Genomic DNA, 17,226 nt, shown 5'->3' with positions numbered 1-17,226 from the left:
GAGAATTTTTGGAGGTCTATAAAATTTCTGATGCATTTTTGAAGTTGGTCAGAAAAGGTTGATTTTCGTAGAAATAGGGTACCAGTTGACTGGTAATAGCATTTTTGAGCACAGAATATCTCTGTAAACTCATTTTGATGGGTACCAGTCAACTGGTAATAGTGAATTTCGAACACAGAGGGCTCTGTGAGTTGAAATCAAAGGGGGCAGTCGACTAATATCTTGAAGTCAGTCGATTAGTACCAGCTTGAGATGTATGAGATCCATGGGGATAAATATATAAATTTAGGGTCAGTTTGATGAGCAAGTTTTCAACAATTGAGATATTGTTGGAAAGCTTTTTGGATGTTAGGCAAAGGGGGAGAAGTAAGGTTTAGTTAGAAAAACCTTTAGTGCCTTTGCGTAGGGGGAGCCTTGTGATAGGTTCTTAAAAATCCTCGTGGGGAAATCCTAGCTCATTAGGGAGCTTAAGTGTAGGGGGAGCCTTGTGATATGTTCTAAATACATGTTTGCATTTTGTTTAGACAGTATAAGTCTAAGTGTGTAGCCTTGGCAACGTAAATCTATTCGGCGGTGTAAGTCCAAGTGTGTAGCCTTGGCAACGTAAGTCCATTTGGCGGTGTAAGTCCAAGTGTGTAGCTTTGGCAACGTAAGTCCATTTGACGGTGTAAGTCCAAGTGTGTAGCTTTGGCAACGTAAGTCCATTTGACGGTGTAAGTCCAAGTGTGTAGCCTTGGTAACGTAAGTCCATTCAACAGTGTAAGTTCAAGTGTGTTGCCTTGGCAACGTAAGTCCATTCGGTTGTGTAAGTAAAGTGTGTAGCCTTGACAATGTAAGTCCATTGTTTCTTTTTAGCATGTTTGTTTGCTATATTTTTTTCCTAACTTAAACGTATTACCAAATATCAAAAAGGGGGAGATTGTTGGAGCAATCCCAATCGTCCGTGCGACCATGTGTTTTGGTGTTTGGGCAAAGGATTTAAGTTAGGATTACCCTCGTTATTTGATATGTGTATGTGAGTGTGCAGGTTTGCAGGATACACATACGACTCAGCTTGATGGCTTCGAGTCCGGTGAATGATGGAGCATCCGAGGGACCGTGGACAAGGCGGTAAGGATAAGAATCGAGAGAAGCGCACTTCAAGGCATACGCGAAGGATGGCATTGGGACGAGCCGTGGGCTTGGTTACATCTGAGGGACGAGAGCCAAAGGAAGTAAGCTTGAAGGCAAGAGGTCAAAGCTGCAAAAAAGAAGAGTTAAGTGAGTCGTGAGGGTCCGAGTGCAAGAGAAATGTACTCGGGAAAGGGAACCCTAGGTTCAGGGTTGTACCAGTCGACTGGTATTTAGATCAGTCGACTGGGGGAGAGCATAGAGAGCTTCTGTGCTTGAAACGACTGGGATCAGTTGACTAGTACATGACATCAGTCGACTGGTAGAGAGTCGTTGGGCTGGCACCAGTCAACTGGTGTAAAGACCAGTCAACTGGTAACGGTAAAACAACAGGGTTGTTTTCTTCCAAGTTCTATAAGAAGGAGCTTGGGATGGTTGGCCAAGGTGACGAAATTGGACTTGGTTAAAGTCTAATTAGTAGTCACTAAGTGCTCAAAGTTTCCTTTGTGTCCAAGTGTTCTTAGTAAGTGTTGTGGTGAGGTTTCTCCACCCATAAGGAGGTTTAAGCTAGCCGGAGTTTCCGGGGATTAATCCATCGATGGATTGAGGGATCGTCCGCCTTACGGACAGCCATGGAGTAGGAGCAAGTTATCTCTGAATCACGTAAATGAACGTGTTAGTGGTTTGTGCTTTCCTTATTGTCTTTAGCTTGCTTGTTTTGTATTATTCCGGTACGCAAACTAATAAGCGTAGGAAGCTATCAATTTGGGGGGCGTCATCCAGTCAACCCCCCTTCTAGCCGGTCATCGATCCTCTAACGGGGGTAGGGAGAATATCAACAATAATCTATAAAATCAATAACAATACGTAATTAATTAAAAACTATTAATTATATAAGATGAATTTAGCATGAGTTGAAATACACATAATGATTACCTGTCTAGATAAGACTTTTGCTAACTTAGCATTTATTTTATTTCTATGAGAATAAGTAGACCTCTACTTACTTATTCTCGATGTTACAATGTTTGTCGGCCACTTAAATAGGGACATGCTTAAGAAACCAAGCCTATAGCATAGTTTAATAATTAGATACTATTAAAATATTTATGAAATATATTAACTAACCAATAAAAACTTATAGCAAGTAAACCGACAAATCCCTTCATATAAGGCAGTGAGAGGTTACAGTTAGGAGTCTTTGATGCAAAAGCATTCCCAAATATTAGGAGTTGAGGAACCATATAATTATATATAGCTTCAACTCAATTATAACTTCCTAGATTGTCAAAATCATCGACAATATCTACCATTCTAAAAGGTAACTTATATGTACTAGAAGCAAATAAAATAGAAGAAAAAAGATACAAAATATAAAATTTACAAAATAACAAAACAGCTGAATCTGAATCGACTCGGAGACAATATGCCCTCATTAGATTTTCCAATCTAGATCGATTTAGGTCTTTATTTGGAAAACATGTTTCAAATAATGCACCAGAGGCAACATTGGAATCCATCTCGACATATTTGTCTCTATTTGGGATTCTAAGTAATAATATTATATCATTGGTTGTGAAGGAGACAACCACGTTGGCGAATTTGAATGTCTCTTTTTCGCAATCTCAACTCTCAAATATGTTCACAAGTAATCCCCTAAGATGTCAAATTTCTGGTATGCTTAGGAATAACGAAAAGGGGTTACTTCTTATAATCTTTATGTATTTTTCGTGGAGTACAACTCCCGAATGACCCTTTGTCTTTCCTCTTGTGGAAGTTTCAGAACAAAAATCCAGAAAATGTCCCAACTTGCTCATCCAATGTAACTTGTCCTGAAAACTTGATAATTTAATTGCACTTCTTGAACTTGATGTATTTCTTTTACTAAAATTCAATAAAATATCAATAGTAAAACAAAGTTAAACTAAATTTAGTCACTGACTCTATACAACGAATGAAAACATAATTAACAATTATGAAATTAGAATGAATGCAAATATCAATATCATATACTCTAAAAAAATATTAAATTTATTGATAACTTAAACTAAGTAAATGAATTAAGAGTTCTATACACACTATAATTTTAAAAATATTAAATTTGTTGACAACACTATGAGTTCTATACACACATAAGGTGGTCAGTTTAGAGATGATATAACCTATTTAGATTAAGAAATTCTTAACACATTTTAGGTACGAAGTATGACAAATATTAAATCAAATTGTATATTTTTTACCAAAGTTAAATAGTATTAACAATTTATCTTGATAATATTAACCTATTTAGATAAAGTATGTGTTGGACAATTCATCTATTTAGTATTAACAAAATTAAATATAAAAAATATGTTTTCATAAATAAAGCTATAATGAGAAATAAATGAACAATTAAAAAAACACTTTTACTCTTAATATTTTTATCTTTAGAGATGATGATATATATTTTGACATTCTCATAGATGTATTGATGTGGTGCAATGGAATAAGGAGATAACGTGATGAAGAAGGTGGTGAAGCTCAAGACAATAACGAGCTAATGCGGTGAAAAAGGTGATGAAGCCGAACTTTGACCTAGGTTATGAAGCTTTCGGGAATACAGTAGTCGGTGATGATATGATTTGAACTTCACAACTTCTAGAGAGTACAGAAGCAAATGACAACGCCCATGGAGATGAAGAAGCTAGATATAAGGAGGATTAGTGATACAGGACTTCACTAGTGAAACGTTGAACGATGGAAAGGAGCAAACGATCAAGTTCGGGAGGGGTTTAGAATTGCATTTTAAAAAATAAATGAAAGCGAGCGGGCAACATCGGGAGGGGAGGAGGAGTTAGGGTTCGAAATTGGATTTTAACAGAAACGGAAGTTTACAAAATTAAAGTGGGTCGGAATGCTTTTTCTTGCTTCAGACGAGCACATGAGGTGAATGATGACATGGATGACGTGGACAAGAGGTAAAATCGATATCCCAGACGTGATTTGATCATTTAAAAGTTATGCACCTAAAATGGGTATTTTATAAACTTATATACACCGATCAGTAAAAAGTTACTTTTTAAATAGTTTATGGATTATATTATCAATTTTTTATACATTATTAATTATTACTCTCACTTTAATTTTGAGATGAAAAAAATCTCAAATCTCAAAACCATGTATTTAAAATGGCTGCATTTATAGTAGCACGTGTTTTCTACAGCTAAAAATTAAATCTAACGGTTGACCTAAACAGATCCCAACGGTACCTAAAAATTAGTGGGCTGATAAATCATCAGGAACACTTTCTAATTTATCCTAATAATTAATAAATCAATCATCTCCAATATTAACCACATAAATTAAATACCGACCGAGCAGTTCTCGTAAACACACATATGTTGAAAAAACACGTGCATTGAGTGTTTTTTAAAAAATATTTTACAAATAGTGAAAATTTGTTGTAAGGAAAAAAAATACATATTCTGATTATTTTACTAGTAAATTTTCCATAATGCTTCTAAAAGGAATCATAAGCAAAATACAATCGACATCTAAAATTCTTCCATGCTAAAAAAATACATATGCTGATTATTTTACTAGTAAGTTTTCCATAATGCTTATAACAGGAATCATAAGCAAAATACAATCGACAGCTAAAATTCTTCCATGCTAAAAAAATGCATATTCTGATTATTTTACTAGTAAAATTTCCATAATGCTTATAACAGGAATCATAAGCAAAATACAATCGACAGCTAAAATTCTTCCATGCTTCCGAGACTAATCCCTCTGACAAATAAATATACTCAATTTAGAATTTGTTGGAGAGGGACAAATATTTAAGTACGTTGTAATATTTGCCTAAGTTGCCATGCCCATGAACAAACCATTCCAATAGCACAGTATATCGAAATCATCATGAGAGGAAGAAATGGCAAACTACTACCAAAAATATATGGATGCAGTAACTGACCCCATAACTCCACACCTAGCAAACCTAGAAGATAAATTGTTCCAAATTTTCCAATAAATGTTTCTTCTCGATCTGAAGTACTTGGGTTGTGGACTTTATCTTCTGCAGGAACAACAACCAGCTTGAAATAGGAAGAAAAGCCAATCCACATGGCGATGGCATACAGAGTGAGAAGCAGTACTTTTATTGGATATTCCTGCGGCTCGAATAGCAGAGGAAACATGGAATAACACGATACTGCAGAGAATGAAAAAGAGATTTTAGTTGCAAGTTCAAGGAATGGAACAATTAATCATAAGGTACTACTATCTCAAGAAGCTCTTGGGCTACTCGACCAGAAAATAGAAATTGGAGTGAAAGAGCACCACCACTAAGATTTGCACTAATGATAAGTCAATAAATCTGTTCATCATGCCAAGTTAATAAAGAAAAACTACTATCATGATGGATCACCTCTGGCAATAAAACTAGTTGATCAAGAAACAAAAGGTAAAAGTATATCGATTAGCAAGCGTCAGGAATACCTATTGAAAGCAAGAAATAGTGTCTTGCATCATTCAAACTGTCCACTGAAATTACAGCGAGTGGGATTGTGAAATGAAGTGATGCTTTCTCATGAACATGCCAGCCAAACATGAAGCCACATGTGAAGGCATATGCTACCCATCTGATAAGGTGTTTTGCTTGGGGCTTTTGGAAGGCTTTGATGAGACATGGAGACATACTAAGTAACACCATTACAAATGTTATCAAAGGGGTGACCTATCATCAGTTCAGAAGTACAACAAAAATCAGATCAAAACAGCTAGCTGAATGATCATACACTCCAAGCACAGAAGTGTTTAAATACCTGAGGAAGCACAGCAAAATGAGAAGAATTTCCAACCAAGCCACCAGTAAAAGATGCTTCAGGAGAAGGGATATCAAATCCAAGCTTTGAAAGCACAACAGCTAGGAGCTTGTCAATAACTATGTAAAAGACCCAAAAATTTGGAGCCCAATATGCATGGCAGAGGCCCCTACCAAATGGAAATAGACGGCTAAGAACCTGCTGAATCTGCAGAACTATCATACTGTCAAAAATAGTTTGGAAAAAGCATATCATACTGCAAGGGGCAATCATAAAGGAGAAGAAATTGCACTGTCTAACAAACAGAAACCCAAGAGAAGTCAATAAACTAACCGAAATTGCAATTTTTAATTATTCAATGTCTGTTCAATACACAATGAGTAGTTCTTCAAATCCTTTCTTCAATCTCTGTAGCATATTAGCATTTGACTTAACATTCCACCACTGCATTAGCCTCTAGTGTGAACAAGTTCTCCAATTCTCAGCATATTCAAGTGTTGGAGAGACAACACAAATATCCTTGATAGCAGATGCATGATTAATTTCAAGGACACCAAAATTGAGGGGAACCTGGTAATATGATCTAACGAGCACAAATGGTTAGCAGGCTCACTTACAAAAGTGAGTTCTTTTTATCCACCTACTTGAGATCGATGAATGAAAGCTTAATACCATAGCAATCTCTATTGCTAATGTATGAGTTGTAAACATAAAGAAGTTTGACCTTGGTTATATTTCATCTCATCAACAAGTTTAGCAATAAGCATAACAGCCCTATTGTTCCAATGGAGAGGAGAACCTATAATTAGCTTTTCGGGAAATTTACAAATGAACAATTTCAATGAAAACTTTCAATTTTTTATTTTAATATGTTCAACTCTATGTATTCCTCTATCCGTAGAGTACATGGTTAACATAAAGTTCTGAAAACATCACTTCTTGGAGAACAGTTTGAGCGCTGAAAAAGATACTAAACAAGAACAATGGATGCACACTACTGTATAATATTCAAGAAAATATGCAGTATTCATATGGCTGTAAGATTGAAGGCAAAGTAACCCTCAATTGGCATTTAGGATGATACACATCAAAGAGCAATATGCACATCAAATGAAATCCAACAAGACAAAAGTAGAAAGCATAGCCAAGAAATTATATGACAATGCCCTGGAATAGTAGTTACAAACAGTTACACTGAAAAACATACAAATAATATGAAAAATGGTACAAAAAGGATCTCTTGCAATTTGACAACTTTTGCTTAAGAAACCAATTATAGAAAACAGTAATAGACAGTTTCTTGAACTACTAGGATGGTTACAGCTGCTCAAAATAGTCTTGGGTAAAGCACATTGTAAGGAACCATGGAGAAGTTGGTGTAAACTTGAATATGTGCTTACAAGGTCCACAGATGCTGATGTTATGTAATAAAGATTTTCATCTAGATCCCAGTGATTAAAAGGACTAACGGTAATTATTTAGAGTGGCAGTAATGCCAACAGCTTAGATTCTATTAGCTCTCAGTTGCTTACCTTAAGTTTCTTTCCTCAAATAGTCCTGTTCCCAGTCAGTGCCCTTGAACAACTGATGAACACAAATAACAATCTAAAATTTTCTAGTTTCCCTACAAAAAGGTGCATTTAGAGTGCCTTTCATAAGTTCATAAGCAATATATTCTCTGATTAATGCTCAAACAGACGGACCAAGTAAGAAAAGAGTTTTCAAAATCTTACTACAAAATTATCCAGAAATTGTTAGCAAAACAAAACAGGAAGCTTTCTACACGGAAAATTAAGATTATGTAATTCAAAGAACGATAAATTTTGCAATCACAGTTTTCACCTGTCCATAGTAAAAGAACGGACCAAATGCAGCAACGAAGACGGCTCCTACCACTCCTCCCATGATTAGAAACCTCCCCGACGCCTTCCACAGACTGCCTCTACAGTAATGCCTGAGGAGGTACACAAAATACAGCGGCGCGGCGATCAAAAAGAGGTGTTTGGAGCAGATCAGGACAGAGAAAGCAATGCCCGCGGCAAGATCCTTCCCTTCCTCCAGGAAGGAGAGGGAGAGGAGAAGGATGCCAAGGAGGTAGCCGTTGTACTGGAAATGGATATGGTCAACGATGAGAAGCGCAGGCGACCAAAGGAGCAGCACAAGGACAATGCTTCGACGAGCGATCGGGAGCCTGCGGCGTGCGAGTCGGACGGCGGCGAGAAGGAAGACGAGATCGGTGACGATGACCGAGAGGCGGAGGTAGAGGAGGACAGGGAGGGGAGCGGATGAAGGAGGGGAGGGGGAGAGGTGGAGGAGGCCAGAGGGATGGAGGCCGAGGGAAGTAGCCGGAAGGGCGAGGAGACGCTGGAAGTAGGCGAAGAGTGGGGGGTAATCGAGGGTACAGCAGGGAGCCGATGTATCGGAGTACCAGCGCCGGAGGGGAACGCTGGAGGTGAGGGCGAGCCAGTGGCGATGCACTTCGAAGTCGGTGCTGCGGTACGACGGGATCAGGAGAGCCTTGACGCACGCTGCCACCGCCCACATCCACACCGCCTCCTCCATGGCTGCTCCTCGGCCCTGTTGCTCCTCGAGGCAACGGAGTAGAAGCGAAGCGAAGCCAAGCCAAGCCATCAAATGGGCCAAGTAGTGGGCCGAAACAAATCGAATTAATAAGTTGATTCGATTTTACAATTGATTCGGCCACGGACCGCCGTCTCTTTCTCCTTCGATGGCAGCTCAATCTCAGTGTCCCAGCGACTTGGTGCTCATGGATAGGTAATTCATTCGCGATGAAGCTCGGATTTTGATAGGTGATGGTGAATTTTCTCTTTGGTTCGTCATCAAAGGTGGAATTTTGATAGATCAATGCATAGAGATGGAGCATGCCCGATCAACGCCGGGATTCGTCCGCAATGACAATGGTCAATGGAGGTGAGGAGTTTGATTCTTTTTGGATTTGTAATTGGTGTTTCTGTTTGTTGATCGTCGCCATCGAGATTGGAGATGAGTTTAGAATGAACCATGATGTGAGGAAGATCGGTGGAAAGGTTTCTGCCGGCGCACCGGTGACATGGCGGAGCCGCTCAGGTATTATCTCTCAGGTACGGCCTCCGGAAGCTGATGCCTTCGTCGGTCTACTCGTGTCCTTCGGAGAAGGATGTGATCATTGTATTTATTTTATGAAACAGATTTTGATAATCTATATATTTTAGATGCTTGAGCTTAATTAAAAAGTCATTGCAATCTAATTATTTAATTATTTTACCTTACTATTTTAGTAAAAATTAAAACATTTACTCATTAACTCTCGAATAATTTAGTAAAATCTAAAATTAAATTATATTAATATTCTTTTTTTTTCCTACTAAAAATAATTTTAATATTTATTAGTAATTTCTACCGATGCAAGCTACGACATATTATTGAGAATTTTTCTCACTGATAATTTTCTCTGATTCTCTTTAGTCCCACGTCTTAGCATTGACAACACTGTGAGTGGAGAACCTTCAGAGCGATGATGTTAAAAAGCATTTTTTTTTTTTGCTAGGATCAAATATGATATTAAATGCATTATACTATTGCATAGATCTAGTACATCCTTATCCAATTTATGGATGGTCTCACTCTTACTCAATTTATGGGTGGTCTTTTGGATAAGATTAAATATAATATTTATTTTTATTAATTTAATATCTGATATAAATAATTAAATTAATTTTTATGAAGGATAGCAGGGGCGGATCCAGAGATAAATTTTAACGAGTGCTAACAAAATATTTTTTTTAACATAATAAATATATTTAATAACAAAAAGTTCAATTTGACATCATAAAAAGATAAAATACTAAATTAATAAATTACAATTAGACTATTACTTATTGAAGTATTGGTTAATACTTGGTGACATATTAGGTGGTCGTTGGATAAGAAAGAGGAGGCAACTGCATCCTGCGGCTTTTCATCTTATGAAAACGCTGCAATATTTGCTCATTTTCAATTGTTGAAAAGATATCTTTATTGATCTATACGACTAGACTGTCATTCATCCACTCGTCTCCCATTCTGTTACGTAAATCAGTCTTTATCATCTTCATTGCAGAAAATACTCTTTCAACAGAAGCGGTCGCAACTGGTAAAACTAATGTCATCTCAATCAGACGATAAACCAATGGATAAGCTTGATTTTTAGAGTTTCAACAATTTTCTGAGCAAAACTTCCCAAATCTTCAATTCCAGAAAAATTTGGATCCTGTTGTATATTATGAATGAAATTCTGAAGTTGTTGTTCAATAACTATACAATCATTTGTTGAGAAGTCCTCAGGATATAAATCACAAAGTCGAACGAGTTTCTGAACATTGAATTCAGAAAAAGAATTCATTGGATGAAGACATACTATACAACTAAGCAATTCTGTGCTAACTTCTGAAAAACGAGTATTCATCTCTTGTATAACTAAATCAATAACCTGACATTGTAATTTGCAAGAATAATAATTAATAAGTAAAAAAAATCTTATTGATGAATATAATAATAATAATAAATTTTCTTTTTTTAGAAATAATACCTGATAGAAAATCTCCGCACGATAATAATGTAAATTGGTGATGACTTGCTTTCTACGTCTACTACGACCACCAATCAAACAATTGTCTTTCATCTCCGACACTAGGATATCATTCAACTCACAAAATGTGTTGACTTTATCTATAATTATATGCCATCCTTCTTCCCTAAATATTTGAAATTGACCTTTCACACTTTCAATCAAACTTATGGCTTGGACAATATTTTGATCCTTTTGTTGTAACACAAGTGACAACTCATGTGTCATTCCTAATATCATCTTCATCAAGTGTAACATGAAAACAAACTCATAATTCTCCATTTTCTGAATCAAACTTTTGGCAACTCCTCTACTATCAAAAGAACTAAAATCATCACAAATATTCTCCAACACTTGTATCACTGAAGGCCACATAGATAATAGACGACCCAATGTCAAGTAGTGTGATCCCCAACGAGTGTCTCTTGGCCTTACTAAATTAGTTTCTTGATTTTTGCCACTGCCCGTACTAATGTCTCCACCCTCCAACATTGCAACAATCCTATCATGTTCAATTTGCCTAAGTTGATCTCTCCTTTTACATGATGCTCCCGTTGTATTGACAATCATAGTGACATAGTTAAAAAAAATCACTCGCATTGAGATTACTCTTGGCAACAACAACAATAACTAACTGTAATTGATGAGAAAAACAATGAATATACCTTGCATATGGATTTTCTTGCAAAATGAGAGATTTCAACCCATTGAATTCACCCAGCATATTTGAAGCTCCATTATATCCTTGACCTCTCAGTCTAGATAATGATAATCCATGTTTCACAAATAAAGCATCGATAGCATCCTTCAAAGAACGAGAGCTAGTGTCAGATACATGTACAATTGCAAGGAATCGTTCAATCACCTGTCCTCTTTTGTTCACATATCTCAAAACAACTCCCATTTGCTCCTTCACTGAAATGTCTCGAGATTCATCAACCATTAAGGAGAAAACATTGTTTCCAATATCTTTGATTATGGAAAGTGTGATCTCAGAAGCAGAAGCACGCGTAAGGTCTTTTTGAATTGTTGGAGAAATCATTTGATTGTTTCCGGGAGCATTTTGATTAACAACCTTTGAAATTTCCTCATTTCGTTGACTGTACCATTGAAGCAATTCAAGAAAGTTTCCTCTATTTAAAGAATTACTTGACTCATCATGTCCACGGAAAGACAGTCCCTGCTTCAAAAGAAATCGCGTAACATCCAACATTGCTGTTAAACGGGTGCGATAAGAAACCTCTATATCTCGCCCATGTGCTCGTAATATATTTGAAACACTATGTCTTTGATCTTGAAAAGATTCAAACTGTACTATAGCATGATTGTGACAACTATCTACAGCACCATTATGCAAATTAAATCTTTCTAAAGCATTTTTTCAATTAATGAATCCCGTATTTACAAATGCATCCTCTTTATATCGACCTCCTTTATTTGATGGTTTAAAAAGATAACACCATAAGCAAAACGTCGCATCTTTTGATATGCTATATTCTAGCCATGTATATATTTTATACCAAGTATATTGGAAACTCCTTTCTTGATTACCAAAAGTTCTTTTGATATGCTCGCGACTGCTAGCTTGTTGTAGCCTGCAGTGATGCAATCGATGGGTGGCCAACCGGCAGGCGGCAGACTGGTCGGCGGCGAACTAGCAAACAGGCGACAACGGAATCAACACAAGCAAACAAAATAAAAGTAGAGAAAAAACTAGAGCGGGTCAGAGGGAGGCGGCGAACTGCGGACCTAATGGGCGGCTTCTGCAGTCAGCGGGCGCCGGGCGACGGACTGGTGGGAAGTAGACCGGTGGACAGTGGATAGAACACGAACGGCGGACTGGGGAACGAAGCGCCGAGGAGTCGCGATTTGTGATTGCAAGGAGGGAGAAAGGCAGAAATCGCAATTGACGAACACGAAGGGCAAAAACACCTATTGGGTATTTGGGCTTGGGCTGCCAAGTGAAGTCTTTAAATTTTATTTAAAAAAATTAAAAAAAAAAGAAAGATGAAAATGTCGCTGCTTCTATTTTTGTCCTATGGCTGTCGGAACTCGGACGCCGATCACGCCGAACACGCCAAAGACCAAACTTCTCATGCCAGACTCCTTTTTACCTCTTTCTCCGGCAAATCTTGGCGAGGGCTTCAGCCCCCTCTAGCCCTCATCTAGATCCGTCCTTGAAGGAGAGTCCTTGTAGACGTAAGGATGATATTTGAGAATAAATCATATTTTCATTGAATAATGTTAAAATATTGATTTTATAAAATTTATTTGTATCATATATTATATTACACACATAATGTATGTACATAATCGCCAGTATATAAGATTTTTCTCTTCTTCAAACACTCAATTCATGATCTGATGGATATTATTATATTTATTTATTTATGTGCAACCATCATGTATAGTTTATAATCAATTATTATTATTTGCATTCCTTACAAATAATTATAATTATTGTATATAGATGAGATATATTTATATTAGTAACTTCAATTGAATGAAATTAATTTAGTTTTAATTTTCTTTCTTTTTAATTTTAAGACCAATTATTTAGTAGATAATAATAATTATCTAATATTCTCTCACTGAGCCTAAAATTACATTAAATTAAAACTTAAAACATAAATATTTTGCATTATAACTTTAAGCATAAAAAAAAACTTATTCTCTTAAGATATCATAATTGCCTTAGTATAATAGAATACTAAATGTGGGTTATAATGACGGTATATTATGTAACATACTTCCTTCAATATACCATAAACATCAGCATCCATTATATTGGACCTATAAATGACATATAATTTCATAATAATCTACAATAATGCTTCTAGACAATTTACGTTATAATATAATAATGTGTACATCATAACTAGAAATCATATATCAAAAATATATAAGTGAGCTCAGAATGTCAACTTAATAAATCATTCAAAAGGATAATGAAAACTCATTTGATGTATATGTTTCTTAAATATTTTTTTTTAAACATTTAGTTAACGGATCTGTAATAATGAGATGTGTTTTAACATAATTAATAAATATTCTTTGTTTCTGAACTTTTTTTTTAGTGATAAAATATTTTAATTTCATATTTTTAGCTCATCTTGAGTATTTATCATTTTTTGAAAAAAAATATTATTACGAAGTTATCACAATAAATTTTTAACAACTTGATAATACTGCCTATAACTTTAAGTCTTGAAATAAAATTTCACAACCATAATACGTGGATTGTGGTTTTAAAATATGTTACAAACTTTACTTCTATTATGGATAAGATAATTGTTGGAATTCAATCAAAGTTTCACATTGAAAAAATTTGAAAAATATCATGAGGTTAAAAAGATATAAGATATCTCTATTGGGATGAGACATTTTGGGTAGAATCTAAGAGCAAAAACATGAGGGTCTAGGCTCAAAATGGATAATATCATGTCATTATAGAGATATATGAATATCCTTTTGGCACAATAAATGGTATCAGAATCATGGTCTAGACCAGATGTAATGTGAGGTAACCTTGAACGAAATTGAGGGTAGGCCCTAAGTAGGTCAGGATGACCGGATGCTCACAAGGAGGCTCAGAGTAGGTCAAGAGTGACCAGAAGCAAATGCTCGTGGGAAGGCCTGGAGCAGGTCAGGATGACCGAATGCTTACGGGAAAGGCCCAGAGCGGGTTAGGATGACCGAATGCTCACGGGGATGACCCGATTTCAGATTGCATGTCCTTTTTACTGACGTGTTGACGATGGATCATTACTCAGGGATCGTTAATTACTTAAACTAAATAAGATTTTCTTTGATAACTTTAGATGGATACCAATATTATCCAAGATAATCCCAGCCAAACACACTTTTAGAGATTTTATTCACTTTTGAATTTTCTACTAATTTATTTAGATATTTTATTCAGTTTTGAGTTCTCTACTAATTTATTACTTGCCATAAATTTCAATGTAAAATAATCCAACTCAATTTAATTCTAGTGATTTTAATTGGTTAACATATTACAAATGCATACTATTGTTGTGTGTTCTACGGTCATTCATTATTATCTATTCATTCTGATATTATGATATATTATTTCAGATGGAAATGAGTGATAAAGAGGTTGAGGATGCTATGCAAAATGTTCCAACTGTGGGAAGTCAAGCACTTGTATTGACAACATCATATTTCCAAAATGAGAGTGTTTTATGATGCAAACGAAACACCTCCAAATGAGAATTTAGAAATTGAAATTATGGGATCAGAGGGTGGAAATAAAAGAAAATTTAGATCTTCTGCATGAGATTATTTTGAGAGAAAGCTAACGGAGGAAAATAGAAAGTGGTTTACAATGGTAACAAGCCCTTAGGTGGTTAAAATAAGAATGGTACGAGTCATTTACTTGATCACACCAGATCATGTTTGTACAAAAAAAAAAAAAAACAAAAGACAATAATGCAATCAATATTGCAGCCAATAAAAAGTGATGGGACAATGATGCTTGGGACATAACATTTTAACTAAAGATCACGGGAGTGTTAGCAATTTCGAGTCGTAAAAATTACTTTTTGCATTACGAAAATTTCGAAGTTAGTCACGGATCCGTACAAAGATAGATAAACCAAAATTCATGTACATGTTTGTCTACACTAGATCTACCTTAGATCTACATGAAAAGGAAGTATTACCCTTGTAGCGATGCCCTTCCGTATCCCCCTCGTCTAAATGATTGCCGGATCTCGTAGAGTGTCAAGTGTACACTCATCTACACGTATCCACACGGATAAAAGGTGGAGAGAACGACTTAGAGTGTGCTAGCACTCTTGAGAGGTCTCGGCAATGGAGGAGAAGGAGAGAAAAGAGAGGAAGAAGAAGAGACCTTGCCCCTTGCTTCACCCCTTCAATGTGGCCAGCCACTTTTAGAGTGTTTTATACCTCTATGTAATACCAAGAGTCATGGCTCTTGGTCTTCCTCATGAGGTGGCACACAATGATGTAGCCTTGATGATGTGGAACATCATCATTGACTGACCCATGCCAAGTCACAATGAAGTAGCATTTGGTCAAGTCAAACTTGACCCTTCATCTTCCCTCTCAAGTTAAGTCAAACTTGACCTCTTATCTCCCATGGTTGATCAAATCTACCCTTTGACTCAAATCAATTTAATTTAATGAATAACTATTCATTGGTTTAAATTGACTCAATGAATCATAGTCTAAATTAGACTCATTCGACACATGAATCAAATTGAGTCCAACTCAATTAGTCTAATTTGGATTACTCTTAATCCAATTTGGTTCATCACATGAACCTAATCCTCTTGGTCCATCATATGAACCTAATCTCTATCTAACTGCTCTTTGTGTGTGACCCTATAGGTTCTTGTAACGTTGACAATGCTCCTAAACCCATTTAGAAACATAAGTAATGAGCGGTATCTAGCAACACATTATTACTACCCAAGTTACAAGAATGTTGAGATCTAACATCACCATTATGACTACTAATTATGACTCTCACAATATGTGGCAATGTCCTTCTATTCTTGACATCTAAATTGATCAATTGAGGCATAGACCGTGTCATCCTCTAATCAATCTATGTCTCGAACTCCAAGTAGATACACTCTAATCAAATGAGCTCAATATCTCATATTGACTTATTTGAGCATGGTCATGTACTTAGTGGTCTCACTCTATCAAGAATCATGATATCACTCCCGTCATATAGGAGGGATAGATCCCTTCTACATCACTCACACCCCTTCGTATAATTTGTTACATACCCAGTAGTCGCCTTTATAGTCCACCCATTTACGGGTGACGTTTGATGAAACCAAAGTATGCAACTCCTTATGTAGGGAACCATGGTGACTTCAGGTCCAAGGACTGATAGTCATACTAATAGTCACATGAGAAAGTATATGACACTCATATAACGATCCATGATACTTTCTCATGGCGGGTCATTCAGTATACATTCCCCAATGCATACCCATGTGTCAACTTGATATCTAATATTCATGACTTGTGAGATCAAGTAATCGAGTTGACCTACATGCTAGTCTCATCGCATTAACATTGTCCCTGAATGTTAATACTTGACTAGGAATGATTAAGAGTAGTGTTCTCTATATCATCTCATTATCAATTCAACCAATTGATTGATATAGATAAAATCTTCTACTTAAGGACGCTATTATACTCAGTTATTTGGCACCAATACAAGTAAGTATAATAACCATAAAGAAATGCCTTTATAAATAGGAATATGATACATCGAGTCCATACAACAATCATCACATGATCGACTCTAGGGCTCTCACTGACAATCTCCCACTAGCACTAGTGCCAATCAGTGTAGGCTCTAACACCTAATGACCTAGTGTGACCATCATGTTTCTCTGTGTCAAAGCCTTGGTCAAGGGATCAACGACGTTAGCCTCTATGGGTACTCTGCAAATCTTCACATCTCCTCTATCGATGATCTCTCGAATGAGATGGAAGCGCCGTAGTATGTGTTTGGTCCGCTGGTGTGAGCGAGGTTCCTTAGCCTGCGCAATTGCTCCATTGTTGTCACAATAGAGCTCTATAGGATCGGCTATGCTAGGAACCACCCCAAGCTCAATAATGAACTTGCGGATCCAAACTGCATCCTTTGCTGCTTCTGATGCAGCAAGATACTCGGCCTCTGTTGTAGAATCAGCA

The 17,226-nt window shown here is 36.4% G+C and overlaps 2 protein-coding genes across 2 annotated transcripts in view; both read right to left on the bottom strand.

The window, feature by feature from the left end:
* Nucleotides 1-4,762: 4,762 nt before the first annotated feature.
* LOC122020970 (probable dolichyl pyrophosphate Glc1Man9GlcNAc2 alpha-1,3-glucosyltransferase) lies at nt 4,763-9,037 on the bottom strand. Its single transcript, XM_042579035.1, has 4 exons — nt 7,758-9,037; nt 5,916-6,122; nt 5,590-5,827; nt 4,763-5,302 (listed from the first exon to the last, which is right to left on the bottom strand). Exons 1-4 carry the CDS (start codon nt 8,544-8,546, stop codon nt 4,932-4,934), a joined length of 1,605 nt encoding a protein of 534 aa, XP_042434969.1. The 5' UTR covers nt 8,547-9,037; the 3' UTR covers nt 4,763-4,931.
* A 1,031-nt stretch (nt 9,038-10,068) lies between these two features.
* The window catches only part of LOC122019319, a 32,854-nt gene continuing 25,696 nt past the window's right edge, over nt 10,069-17,226 (bottom strand). Inside the window, exons 4-8 of the mRNA XM_042576798.1 lie at nt 12,042-12,175; nt 11,187-11,859; nt 10,483-10,648; nt 10,312-10,383; nt 10,069-10,266 (exon numbers count right to left, since the gene is read on the bottom strand). Coding sequence (XP_042432732.1) covers nt 10,069-10,266; nt 10,312-10,383; nt 10,483-10,648; nt 11,187-11,859; nt 12,042-12,175 — 1,243 coding nt within the window. The remainder of the gene's footprint in view (nt 10,267-10,311; nt 10,384-10,482; nt 10,649-11,186; nt 11,860-12,041; nt 12,176-17,226) is intronic.

Source organism: Zingiber officinale, chromosome 9A (assembly GCF_018446385.1).
Source record: "Zingiber officinale cultivar Zhangliang chromosome 9A, Zo_v1.1, whole genome shotgun sequence".
NCBI lineage: Eukaryota > Viridiplantae > Streptophyta > Magnoliopsida > Zingiberales > Zingiberaceae > Zingiber > Zingiber officinale.
This window is presented reverse-complemented; position numbering and strand designations above follow the sequence as displayed.

Bases quoted from the DNA above. Each gene is read 5' to 3' on its own strand.
- LOC122020970 (XM_042579035.1), bottom strand. From the start codon at position 8,546: ATGGCTTGGCTTGGCTTCGCTTCGCTTCTACTCCGTTGCCTCGAGGAG. The intron at 5,828-5,915 runs GTATTTAAACAC...AACTGATGATAG, and splicing joins ATTTTGCTGTGCTTCCTCAG to GTCACCCCTTTGATAACATT. The intron at 5,303-5,589 runs GTATTCCTGACG...CATTCTCTGCAG, and splicing joins CTATTTCTTGCTTTCAATAG to TATCGTGTTATTCCATGTTT.